Source organism: Apodemus sylvaticus, chromosome 19 (genome assembly GCF_947179515.1).
Source record: "Apodemus sylvaticus chromosome 19, mApoSyl1.1, whole genome shotgun sequence".
Taxonomy (NCBI): domain Eukaryota; kingdom Metazoa; phylum Chordata; class Mammalia; order Rodentia; family Muridae; genus Apodemus; species Apodemus sylvaticus.
Genome location: NC_067490.1, coordinates 16,273,746 through 16,287,137, shown reverse-complemented (window position 1 = coordinate 16,287,137; position 13,392 = coordinate 16,273,746). Strand labels below are relative to the sequence as shown.

The following is a 13,392-nucleotide window of genomic DNA, read 5'->3' as shown; positions in this document are numbered from 1 at the left end:
GTGCTGAATAGGGCATATTAAAATATAAAGGGTGTGTGTGTGTCATTCATTTGGGAACATAAATTATTGGGGCGGATAGTGACCCTGTGATGGGATAATTAATAGTAATTGTACACGTGTTCATAGAGTCTCTATTCATACTGGGTTTCCTCAGGACAGAAGCACAAGCTGGGCGGCGTGACGATTTCGTCATTGGTCAGTTCCTCAAGAACTCTAGTGTGACCTTTGAAGACCTGCCATTGTTTTATTTTGTGCATTGTGATCTTTGATGTATTTTGGATTTATTGTGGCATAGACTGACACCACCTAGTGAGTGGTCCGTGTTTTCTCACTGAACTCAGTTTTTGTTGTATACCAAAGGCTCACGCATACTTGACTCAAATGTGTTTTAGGATCAGACAGTGTGCTTTCATTTGCCCCCTTTTGTAAGGCCCTGGTCTTCCAGTTGTGCCTTATTCTCCTGTATGAACGTTCCCCAGCTGAAATGAGCCTGTTGCTGAGGTCTCCTTGGTGGGCACTGTAGGCACCAAGCACAGCAGCGGGCACTCTGTGAACTTCGGAATTAGTTTATATGATTAAGAGATGGTGGCGGTTGTACTGTGGTTGTGTTTTAGTTATAGGTTGCCTTTAGTGTAGCTGCTGACATTTTGGTATTGACTGACTTATTTGGGAGGAGTGACTTGGGGTATTTTATGAACATAGCGACCTTAATTGCCGTCTGGATGACATCTATGGCTCTGTTACACTTGCTAACCAATCAGACCGTGTGTGTGTGTGTGTGTGTGTGTGTGTGTGTGTGTGTGTGTGTGTGTGTGAGAGGGAAGGAGGGAGGGGGAGGGAGGGAGGCTAGATGCACCAGGATCCTGGTGCCTGGCCTCTGGTCCTGGAGCTGAAGTTACAGATGACTGTGAGCCACACAATGTAGGTGCTGGGAATTGAACATGGGTCGGTTCTTTGCGAGAGCAGGATAGGCTCCCCCCCCCCCCCCTTTTCAGGCAGTGCCTTGGTACATAGCCCTGACTAGAACTCATTCATTATCAGGCTGGCCTTGAGCTCAGAGATCTTCCTGCCTCTGTCTCCTGAGTGCTGGGGCCAAAGGTGTGCACCACCACACCTGGGCTTCAGTACAAGCTCATAAAGGCTGAATCATGTCTGTAGCTTCTCCTTGCTTTTTCTCATCTGTTTGCTTTTGTTAATGACTAACATGATTCTATCTATCCTTCCCATCTGTCTGTCTGTCTGTCTGTCTGTCTATCTATCTATCTATCTATCTATGTATGTATGTATGTATGTATCTATCATTTTGGTTTTTCAAGACAGGGTTTCTTTGTGTAGTCCTTACTATCCTGCAACTCACTTTAGACCAGGCTGGCCTTAAACTCAGAAATCAGCCTGCCTCTGCCTCCCAGGGGACTTTAGAATAATTTTTAGGTGGAAATAAGGACAAAAGACATTGATTGTGGCAAAAGCACTCTTTATGGAAGCTTTTGGTTTTGTTGTTTAAACACAGCGTCTCATGTAGCACAGCCTGGTGTCTTCGCTGTGTAGGTGAGCTAGCTCTCCTTGAACTTGTGATTCCCCTTGCCTCTGACTCAGACCAGGCGCTGGTACTGCAGGTGTGTGCAGCCACACCTGCTTTTATTGGTGCTGAGCGTGAGCCAAGGGCAGGTTGCTTGCCGGGATAGTTTTACTGTGTTATTTTCCCCGCCCCTCTCCACTTCCTTCTCCTTGGCTGAGTTTGTGTAATCTGTTGCTTTAAACTTGCCGCGCTGCCAAGGATGGCCTTGAACTCCTGACCTGCTGCTACTTCCCCAAGTGCCTCCATATTCAGTGGAACTTAAATATTAGGAAATGCTTTCCTCTTGGCTCTGTAAATTTGTAGTTGATCTCGATGGATTGAGATAGACAGTTCTGTCATACTGAGAATCTTTGTTAGTCTTAGCAGCTTTTCGAAGTGTGGCATCTAAATACTAGGTGCTCTTTCGCCTGTATTCCTGTGGCTGATTCTCCTCATGTCTGTCTGTGGGATCATGTAACTAGCCATGAAACCGTTACCCTTTGGGGCCAAAGGCCCCCGATATTACTGTTTGAATGCACATTGTTCTTTTGTTTTGACAGGTTTATCATCTTCACTCTGACAGCTACGAGACACAGAACCAGCACTATGGAAGGGGTCTGACGAAAGAGACTCTGAAGGAAGGTAAGCGCCCAGTGGGGCTGACTGCTACAGTGAGCAAGATGGCACTCAGCCGGATTTAATTCTCCTTTGGAGCAATGAGGCAACTCATAACCTTTTAAGTTAGTAATGTAGGGAGAGAAAAGTGTGTGTACATTATCCCCGGACCCTAAGACGCCCGCGTGTGGGCTGCGAGCACCCTCCTCCTTTCACTCACCAGTGTCTGTAATATGGTTGCTGGCCCACTTGCTGTGATAAAATCCCTAAGACCACCGACCCCTGAAGGAGCCTTTATTTTTGGTTCAGTTTCAGTGTGTATCTGGCTGCTTCTTTGCTTTGGGCGCAACAAGGCAGCAGCCATGGGGAGCAAATCAGTTCTGTTTCCCGGTGACCAGGAAGCAGAGAGGCCCAGGCCCTTCATGGCCTGTGTGCTGTTAGCCTGCCTCTCAAAATCCTGCACGGCCTCGTCCCCGTGTTCACCGTGGGCTCTCAGGGAGCTGTCCCAGAGCTGTTCTGGGGCAAGGGCAAAAAGCTGAGCACCGTTGTCCAGCTCAGTACCGAGCTTCAGATTCACACTCTGCTGGCCTGCTGGCACACACCCGAACTCCCAGCATTTGCGGGATTAAATTATACATTAATAAAGTGTGTAAGTGTAATTGTATCTAAAGCTGCCCCTGTGTGGTTGGGTGATAGTCAAGCTTCCAAAGTTACCGATGATGGGCAGGCAGTGGGTGATTTGTTTAATAAGCCCATTAACACCTGTGCTTTGGTAAAATGCTGGTGACCTAGACATTATAAGACAAGGCATTCTGTCTTTGTTTGTTTGTTTGTTTGTTTGTTTTGTTTTGAGACAGGGTTTCTCTGTGTAGCCCTGGCTGTCCTGGAACTCACTCTGTAGACCAGGCTGGCCTTGAACTCAGAAATCCACCTGCCTCTGCCTCCTAGAGTGCTGGGATTACAGGCATGCGCCACCGGCTGGGCATTCTGTCTTTTAAAAATAATCTTACATTAGGTTCTTTTCAGCTTTATGAAAAGTTGGCCTGTAGAGCCCAAGGGAGAGCGCTGGTGTTCTACCCAGAAAGCGCATCTTCTTATATAGCTCTGTGCTTAGTTCCTGGCTGACGGCATACTTGATCAAAACTTAATTTGAATATTAAAAAATAGAGTTTAAAAAAAGCTGTTTAAGGGGCTGGAGAGATGGCTCAGCAGGTAAAAGCACCGACTGTTCTTCCAAAGGTCATGAGTTCAAATCCCAGCACCCACATGGTGGCTCACAACCATCCGTAAAGAGATCTGATGTCTAAAGACAGCTACAGTGTACTTGCATATAATAAATAATCTTTTAAAAAAAAAAAGCTGTTTAAAAAAGCTGTTGATAGGGCTCAGCAGTTGGGCACTAACTGCTCTTCCAAAGGTCCTGAGTTCAAATCTCAGCAACCACATGGCGGCTCACGACCATCTGTAATGAAAAACCAAAAAAAAAAAAAAAAAAGTTAAATTTTTGCCAGGCCGTGGTGGCTACGCCTGTGATCCCAGCACTTGGGAGGCAGAGGCAGGTGGATTTCTGAGTTCGAGGCCAGCCTGGTCTACAGAGTGAGTTCCAGGACAGCCGGGGCTATACAGAGGAACCCTGTCTCAAAAAAAACCAATTTAAAAAAAAAAATAGAATTTAAATGAAATGAAAAAATAGAGTTCCCCCCCCCTCCTTAGGCCGCAGTTTCCTGGATTGATTTAATTTATAATGATTTCTTTATTCTCCTTTCTTTTTTTTAATTGAAAATAGATTTTTTAATACATTATATTCTGATTACACTTTCCTTTTCCCCCAATTTCTCCCTGATACTTTTCACTTTCCCATCCACCCAAATCTAAACCTTTTCATTCTCTCATGGGGAAACGTCTGTCTGTCTGTCTGTCTATCTATCTATCTATCTATCTATCTATCTATAGATATACACACACATCCATATATAGTGGTGGGACACATCTTTAATCCTAGCAGGAGAATCTCTGTGAGTTTAAGGCCAGGCTGGTTTACAAAGAGAGTTCCAGGACAGCCAGGGCAACACAGAGAAATCCTGTCTCAAAAGAAAAAAGAAAAAAGAAAGAAAGAAAAGAAAAAGAAAAAAAAAATCAAACAAACAAAGAACTGGGGGCTGGAGAGATGGCTCAGCAGTTAGAGCTCTTCCAGAGGATCTGAGTTCAATTCCCAGCATCCACATGGTGGCTCACACCCATCTGTAATGGGATCCAATGCCCTTTTCTGGTGTGTCTGAAGACAGTGACAGTGTACTTATATACATTAAAAAAAAAACTTAAAAAAAAAGAAAAGAAAAAACCCAACCAAACAACAACAAAAAAGAAAAGATATAATAAAAACAAACGAGAATAGAACAAAACAAACCACCACCACACTTACATATGCAGAAATCTCATAGAAACCCAGAACCAGAAGCCATAATCTATGCAAAGGATCTGGTAATATAAAGAAAGGAAAAAAGAGGCTCCAAAACTGCCATTGAGTTTGTTTTGTGTTGGCTGTCTACTGCTGGCATGGACTTAAGAGTCCTTGGTATTCCCAGTGAAGCTCCACTCAAGAGAACTGATTTCCCTTTTGAGCAGTTATCAACCGGAGAGAGCTCCCGTGTTAGGGTTGGGATCCTGTGCCCACTTCCCCATCAGGCCCAGAGCCGTGCCGGCCCCGTGTGTGTGTGTGTGTGTGTGTGTGTGTGTGTGTGTGTGTGTTGCTGCGGTTTCTGTGCGTTCACATGTGTGGCCCTGCTGTGTTAAGGCCGTGTTTTCTCGGTGTCTCCCATCCTGCTCTTACACTGCCTCCTCCTCCCCCTCTTCTTCATCCCCTCCTCCCCACTTCTTCTCCACAGAGTTCCCTGATGCATCAGGGGAGCAGCTGCTTGATAGAGACATCCCGTTTAGGGCTGAGTGTTTCACGTCTCTGCACATCGTCTGGCTGCGGCCTCTGCATTTGTTCCCATCTGATGACGCAGGAGAAAGCTTCTCTGAGCAAAGGCACCCATGCATGAGTATAGCCCAGTGTCATTACGTAGCATTTCACCGCTCCAATCTGTAGTGGTTGGTTTCCCCTAGGTTCCTGGCCTATCTGCTCTCTGGTTCTTGGCCACTTGAGCAGTATTGGGGATGGGTTCCCATGTCACAGAGTGAGCCTTACTTCAACTCGGATATTGGTTGGTTAGTCCCGCCATTGTATATGAAAGGGTCCATAGCTGGGTTGGTGTTTACCGTCCTCCGTTGGTAGCGTGCACAGTACCTTCCAGTACTGTAACCACTAGGCATCAGGGGTGAAGGCTCTAGGTAGGACCAGCCCCACTTCTTCATGTTCAACAAGTTGTGTAGGTATTTCAGCAATAGGGCCGGACTATCAGTTCGTGCATAGCAGCCAACAGTCTTGGCAACAGCCTGAGTTGCTTGGGAGTTCCCACAGGATCTCTTTGGCCAACAACTCAATTAGATGTGACCCATTCCTTCAACTGGAGGCCTCCTTTGGTGATTAGAGATGTCTAGTTGGGGGCTCTGTCTCCCAGTTATTCGGCAATTTCATTTAGATCGCCTTCATGATAGGTATATATTTGGATTTGGTTTTTTTTTTCCCCCCGAGACAGGGTTTCTCTGTATAGCCCTGGCTATCCTGGAACTCACTCTGTAGACCAGGATGGCCTCGAACTCAGAAATCCGCCTGCCTCTGCCTCCCAAGTGCTGGGATTACAGGCGTGCGCCACCACCGCCCGGCTAATAGGTATATATTTTAGGAAGCTTCTACCTCTCAAATGGCCTTTCCCTGTCATTGCCATGAGAGGAGGTGCTGTGGTCACGGGAAAGCATTTCCTCGGGGCTTGCTAACAGTTTTAGAGGTGTAAGTCCATTACCCTCATGGTGGAGAGCATGGCAGTGTACAGGCAGGCCAGGTAGCTGAGAGTCCTGCCTGCGGGCCTAAGGCAGCATGAAGAGAGAGCCTGTGCCCGGCTTGGCTGCTCAGAACCTCAGAGCCTACCCCAGTGACACACTTTCTCCAACAAGGCCATACCTACTCCAGCAAGGCCACACCTCCTAATCCTTTCCATCAATGCCACTCCCTGGTGACCAAACATTCAGATCTGTGAGCCTATGAAGGCCACTGTCATCCAACCTTGCCTCCCCAATAACAATCCTGTTTCTCCTCCCTAGGGTGATCAACCCCTCCCTTTGGTCCCTTACTGTAGCCCTAACCTCTGTGGTTATATGGACTGTGGCCTGCTTAGTGAAGATTGACATGCACATTCATAAATGAATGCATACTCTATTTGTCTGTTTTGGGGGGTCTGGGCAATCTCACTGAGATGATTTTTTTTTCTTCCTAACTCCATCCATTTACCTATGAATTTCATAATTCCTTCCTTCCTTCCTTCCTTCCTTCCTTCCTTCCTTCCTTCCTTCCTTCCTTCCTTCTATCCATCCATCCATTAGCTGAATACTACTCATTGTTGAGTACATGTTAACTGTACAACATCTCCTGTATTCATCTGCTGACACATGTCTAGGTTGTTCCCAGTCTCTGGCTGTTATAACTAGAGCAGCAGTGGACCTGGGTGAGCGAGTGTCTCTGTAGTGGGATGAAGCACCTTTGGGTGCCCAAGAGAGGTCTAGCTGGGTCTTCAGGTAGAGCTATTCCCAGCTTCCTGAGGAAACCCATGCTGACTTCCATGGTGGTTGTACAAGTTTGCACTCCCACCAGCAATGGGTGAGAGTTGTTCTTACTCCACATCCTCTCCAGCGTGACCCGTCACTTGTTTTATTCATCTCGGCCATTCTGACCAGTGTTACATGAAATCTCAAATCGGTTTTGACTTGCGTTTTCCTGTTGATTGAGTTTATTTCTTAAAAGTTTGTGTCTCATAGTGGGAACAAGTTACATAAAAGCATTTTGCCTAAGCTGTACATTCCCAAGTGAGATTAAATATTAAGGTTTATTGTTGTTGTTGTTGTTGTTATTATTATTGGTGTTTTGAGATAGGATTTCTCTGTGTAGCCCTGACTGTCCTGGAACTCACTCTGTAGACCACGCTGGCCCTAAACTCAGATCCACCTGCCTCTGCCTCCAGAATGCTGGGATTAAAAGTGTGAGGCACCTGGCCAAAGTGAAGAATTTTATCTGCTGTGAGCTCACTCTACAAGTGACAGGGCTGCACAGTTTATTTAACCCTGACTCTGATGTATTTTGTTACAGGTGTCTCCAAGTTTTTCCACAATGGCTTCTGTTTAAGAAAAGATGCGATTGCAGCCAGCATTCAGAAGGTCGAGAAGATTCTCCAGTGGTTTGAAAATCAGAAGCAGCTTAACTTTTATGCAAGTTCTTTACTGTTTGTTTATGAAGGTTCATCTCAGCCAGCTACTACAAAAGCAAACGATAGAACTTTGGCGGGGAGGTTTCTCTCCAAAGGCCCCCTGTCGGACGCGGATGTCCTGGAGTGTAACAACAACCTGCACCTGTTCGGCTCTCCGGCCAACGGGACGGCAGTGGGCAAAAGCTTTTCTAAGGCGTACTCAAGGCACAGAAAGCTGTATGCCAGAAAGCACCAGAGTCAGACTTCCCTGAAAGTTGAAACTCTGGAGCAAGACAACGGGTGGAAAAGCATGTCCCAGGAACACTTGAACGGAAACGTGTTTTCCCAACTGGAAAAGGTGTTCTACCACCTTCCGGCGGGGCGTCAGGAGATCGCGAAGGTGGACGTGCGGATGATAGACTTTGCTCATGTGTTCCCTAGCAACACAGTAGACGAGGGCTATGTTTACGGTCTGAAGCATCTACTTGCGGTGCTTCGGAGTATTTTAGACAGTTGAGTCTTGCTGCAGTGTGTGAAGGAGCGGGCCAATCACCACGGAGGGCTGCAGGCATCAGCCGCACACCTGTACTGCTCTGTAAAAATTTGTATTGTGAGTCAGCGTTTGTTTGTTTTTTTTTTGTTTTTGTTTTTTGTGTTTTTTTGTTTTTTTTTGTTTTTTGTTTTTTTGTCTTTATACTTTTGGTAGATGGTTAACTTTTTTATATTCTTACTCAGGAATACTAATTTGTTCATTAGAAAACTATGAAGAATAAAGAAACAGGAATGTCGAGCAGGGAACGCGTGGGACACGGGGCAAACAGCTGTAACACTCGAAAGTCATTACGCAGTCATTTAGAGGTCACGTAGCTTTCTGTAGCCAGTCACCATGAAATCTCTGTCTCTAAACTATGACTTTATCAGACCACCCTGAAATCTAGAAAGCGCCCCTAAAACGGGAGAACATTCTACACAGAAAGGAGGCTCTGTGGGTTCTGTGTTAAAGGCAGAGCGCAGCGAGTGAAAGAACGGTGCTTAAAAGGGTGGGTGCGCTCCACCGGGGGCTCGCCCGGGTCCCTGCTGTGCTCGGCACCGAGCATCATGGGAAGGGAAGGGGAGTGGGTCAGATGGCCGGCACCAGCGACAGATCCCGGCACAAACTTTCCTCCCTACGGTCAAGGAGAAGAGAGATTGTAAAGAACACACTACCTTTTTCTTTTTTTCCAATGACTCATTGATGGAAAAGTCTTCATTTACTATGCTGTGAGAGCTGTCGTGAAGCACAATGCTCTTTATTACCAGTCTGAGGCTTCCGAGAGGTGAATGGTGGAAATTTTCTTATTTCTTCTTTAATTTTTTGAGAGTCTTTTCCATTTTAAAAAATCCAATTTTTTTTTTAAACGTGTCCCCATTTTTTTGCATAAACATTTCTTAGAGTTTGGCTAAGCATCCACAGGACGCTGTGCCCGGTGCGCTGGAGGAATCCTGTGTAGGTTTCACTCCCTTGGTGCCTAACAGAGAGATCCTAGTTAATTCCACTCGGAGCAACGGGCAGGCAACTTTCCCTTGAAAAGACAGATTTATAAGTGTCATGTTTATTTTACCACTGCCGCCTTTTTCAAACTAACTGTTTATTGTTAAAGTATTTCCAAAACTGAAATTAAATTTGCAAATCATTTTGCTGTGCATGCTTGCACTTTGACCCGCTGATGTGATAAAATAACTGAACAGCTTGTCCTTTCTGGATAATAGCTTTGAGTTACGACCTGACCTTTTTTTTTTTATTCCCTCCTTTTAGCCTCTTTTTCCTTGAGATTTACAAATCAAACTGCTAAATCCAACAACTATTTTCTGTAATGTGGAGGGACCTTTTCAGTCCAAACGTAGTTGCAAATACCCATGGTCAAACGTGAGCCCGAAGGGAATGGGGTCATTATCCCAAGTAGGTCTGGTTAAGTAGGTCCGGTTCACGTGCCTTTTGGGAGTTTTCTCTGGGAGGCTGCAGGTGTTCTTGGCAAGAACTTCTCATTCTCTGCCGAGGTAATGGACTACTATAGCTATTTCTGTTTCTCATTTTGTGTGAGTGAGTTTCAAGTGATAATTACTAGAAAACTTTCAGTTTTACCAGTTTTTCTTACAATATTGACTTGTTACCTGGTTGTGATTCAGGAACTCTCCAGCTCATCTGGTGAACACTATTTTGAATCTTAAGAGGCAGTTTGAGATGGTATCTGCCTGTATACAAGGAATTAGGAAAGCTTTGGGCACACTTCAGCTCAGTAAAGTCTTTGATCTACAGCTGTTTCCAGCCACTTCGGAAGCCAGCATCCTGCCTTTCTGACAACTAGGTCTTGTCTGAATAAAACAGGAAGTGATTCTAATCCCTGCTTCTCAGGGAAGGGATTTGCGCTCAGTTCTTCTCGTTTACATTTTACCAACTGCTGCCCACTCTGTTATTTTGTGTTCCTCGACGCCATGATCAATATGTTTATGATGTAAGTAAACAACCTGTGGCTGGCGTTTCCCGGTCTGTCCTGTCTTTAAAAATGATGGTGAGATTTGCCACTTTGGGGAAAGAGGCATCTATCACTAGCCACGCGTATGTGAACACAGATATATATTTAAGAAATAAGCAAATGAGGAGGCGGTTTGAACTGGTGGTTAATATTAGCCATCCCCTCCCCCCCAATATGATTTTAGTGTGTTCCTTATGGGATGCACTTGTGGAAAGGACTTGTGGGTGTGAATACATTTCTCAAATAAAAGTTTAAATTGTAAAATAGTTTTATAATAAAGTATTTACATTAATTATTTTAATATGGATGGAAGTTGCATAAATTATAATTGTTAAATATTTAAATAGTCTTTCAAGAGAGTTTTGAAAAATGTATGTAAGTGGCTTTGATGGCCGAGGTGTTCAGTTAGTATGGGAGGCTCTGTTTTGTGTGTTTGGAGAGGGCCTGGGCAGTCTGCCTGTCCACACTACATACAGATTGCTACCGTGGCCCTGCAGGCTGCCCAGCTGAGTGAGAACCGATTCCCGAATGCATTGCCGACGTCCTGTGGTGCAGTTGTCCTGTGATCTCCATGGCGTTGCCCTTGCTGTCAGGCCTGGGAACTATCGAATTTATAACATTTGGGGTGGGGGGAAATGAATTTCCATAGTTACTTCCATTGCACTCTTTTTGTTGATGTTAGGATTTGGAATGTATAGGCAGGAGGAAGGGCTGAACTGTGACCTGACCGGCTCAGACTGTTAATACTGCTTCCCTTGAGGTCTGCTGTCCAAACTTGCTTGGTTGAAAACAGCCGTTTCCACAGCTGTCCTTCTCTTCCAGATCCTGACTGTGTTTCTTGTGTATCCAAAGCCCTTTGTCTTGCCCCCTAAAAGGGTTCAATTACCCAGAAACATCAAGCCCCTTTTCAGAATGGTCTGTTTGGCTACTCTCAGGGTAGTGCCTGGGGCCTGGCCCCTCAGTTCACACAGACACAAGCCTGCACCTCACCAAGCATTTTCAACCGCTCTCCCTGAAGTGTGCATTTGTGAACCAGTCGGGACTGACCGTTTCCTGCATCTCTGTCTCGGTGGAGAGGTCTAGGTGGAGAGGTTCGTAGGGACATCTTTAAAACAGAGACACACTGACATCTGTATTTAAAGCTGTTAAGGATAGTGTTCAGGTAAAGATTAAGTGCTAAGTATTGAGCTACAGTGGAGGCAGATGATTTAGGGACTGAGATCAAGGGAATGTGAGCGGAGGTTAGAAGCCTCTGGTTGACTCTCCAGCTGGGTGGCAGTTACAGACAAAATAAAACAGCCTTAAAAAGAAGAACACTCTTAAAACATGCTCATAAAGGTACATTCAGCCTTTACCCTTAGAATAATAAATAGCACAGTGTGACTAAGGTTGCTAAGACAGTGCAAACCTCTTAAACCTCAAGTTTTCAAATCACTGGGATTCCAGATTTGTCATCGGACGTGAAGGTATTTCTTGGCTTCAGAACAACTCTGTTATAACACCTACTACCGATAATACCGATATCCTGAGAAAGATTCAGCAGCTTTGCTGTCCATAGTGTGTCTTCCCACTTGCTTCAATAGCTTCTGTTAAAAGCCTCCATGATTCATACCAATAAATCAGACAGTCAAATTAAAAACAAAACAAAAAGGTGTGGTGTGGTTAAACTTTGGCCTGGCGTCCACTTAAAAGATGGAAAGTTTAGTTATTAAAGGTAAGGTTTCTGGTCCCCTGAAGATAGGGAAAGGCCCACGTAGACACTTGGCTGTGGGTTCTATGGTGAAAGATGGGAAATCTCACCCAGTTGGGTTAGCAGTAACATCCAGGCAGCAGTGGCGGCACCTCTCCTGTGCCCCTTCCCCATGTTCCTCCCCTTCCCCCCTTACTTGATGAATGAATGTATTGCTGTACTTTGGTGTAAATGTCTCTAGCTTCCTTTTTCTCAGTGTTTGTAATTTGTACTATTGACGGGATATTCTTGGAGTGCAAGGGGCATCACTGTGTTTCTAGAATCATCCAATGTGATATACCAATTTTTTATAAGCGATATTTAGATAATTCTAATAACTGTACATTCAACAACTTATTAAAATGTTTTGCATTGGAGTGTCTTCCGTTGATTCCACATCTGAAGAAATTAGGGGTGACATAAGGGGTGACGTAAAAGACACTCATGGGCTGGAGAGATGGCTCAGCAGTTAAGGGCACTGGCTCCTCCTCTTCCAGAGGAACCAGGTTCAATTCCCAGCACCTACACGGCCACTCACATAGGGTTTGTCTTAGAAGACAATTCCCCCCTACTCCCTTGTAACCAGCTCCAAGAGATCCAACTCCCCTTACCCACACATACAGGCAGGCAGAACACCAGGGCACATAAAATAAAAATCATTAACGACAATAAAAGACACTCAACAACTCTTTGGGTGCTGTGGCATAGCCGGCGCGATCAGGAGGGATTCAAAGATATCGGAGTGGGAGGGACCCCTCCAACACTGAATGAGAGGCGGCAGAAGCAGTTTATATCAAGGCTGTTTTCTATCGGAGAAACGAAAATTGTGAGGGAGTCCGTGCTGCTGTGAAAATGTTGTGGGTTTTGTTTTTGAAAGATGGACTGATTATGTAGGTCAGGCTGGCCTCAAGTTCATAGTGATCTCGATGCTTGCCTTCAGAGTCCCGAGATTAACAATGTAGCCACCACACCCAGCTTTAAAATGCTGTGATTTTTAAAGTTAACTTGGAAAGACTTGTGTATCTGTAGATTTTGTGGATTGGTCTCCTACTGAGTAGCCAAGGTAAGATGGATTAGAGATATTTATCCCCTTGAGTTTTTAACTTAGGAAAATGATGTGTGTGGCTGTGTGCACAGGAGTGCAGGTGCCCTCGGAGGCCAGAGGCATCTCAGATCCTGCTGGAGCCAGAGTTAAGGCAGTAATGAGCTGATCTGTCTGTGTGTTAGGAACTAAACTCGGAACCCCTACAGTCCATACTGATAGGTTATTTCTCCAGTGGCGAAATGAGCCAGTTCAAGCCACGTCAAGACTTATTACTATTAAAGGCAGGCTTATTGGAAGCTGCTCTCGGGAGAGCTCCCTGGTTCCAAGGCCAGGAAAGTGACCATGAGAGACCATGGGGAGGAGTTGGGAGAGAGGGGAAGAAAGGGATGTTCAGGAAGAGAGAGAGCAAAGTGTCTGGATTACATAGGGAAGAGTCTCTGCGGAAGGGCAGCCCAGCCCCTGGGCTGGAAAGTTGAGGATTGGGGGCAGAGCATCTCCTGGGGGTTAGGTCTGCATAGTGTGTAATTTGCTCCTTAGTCTCTTGTCTTGGGGTCTGAGACCCCACAGTGCATTGCGAACTGTGCATGCTGTGC

The 13,392-nt window shown here is 45.4% G+C and overlaps 1 protein-coding gene across 2 annotated transcripts in view; it reads left to right on the top strand.

Annotated features, from left to right (window-relative positions):
- Positions 1 to 11,675, top strand: part of Ipmk (inositol polyphosphate multikinase) — a 37,872-nt gene extending 26,197 nt beyond the window's left edge. For both annotated transcript variants that reach the window (XM_052163578.1, XM_052163579.1), the window contains exons 5-6: positions 2,119 to 2,200; positions 7,416 to 11,675. In XM_052163578.1, coding sequence (XP_052019538.1) covers positions 2,119 to 2,200; positions 7,416 to 8,029 — 696 coding nt within the window. In that variant the 3' untranslated portion in view covers positions 8,030 to 11,675. The remainder of the gene's footprint in view (positions 1 to 2,118; positions 2,201 to 7,415) is intronic.
- Positions 11,676 to 13,392: the final 1,717 nt, after the last annotated feature.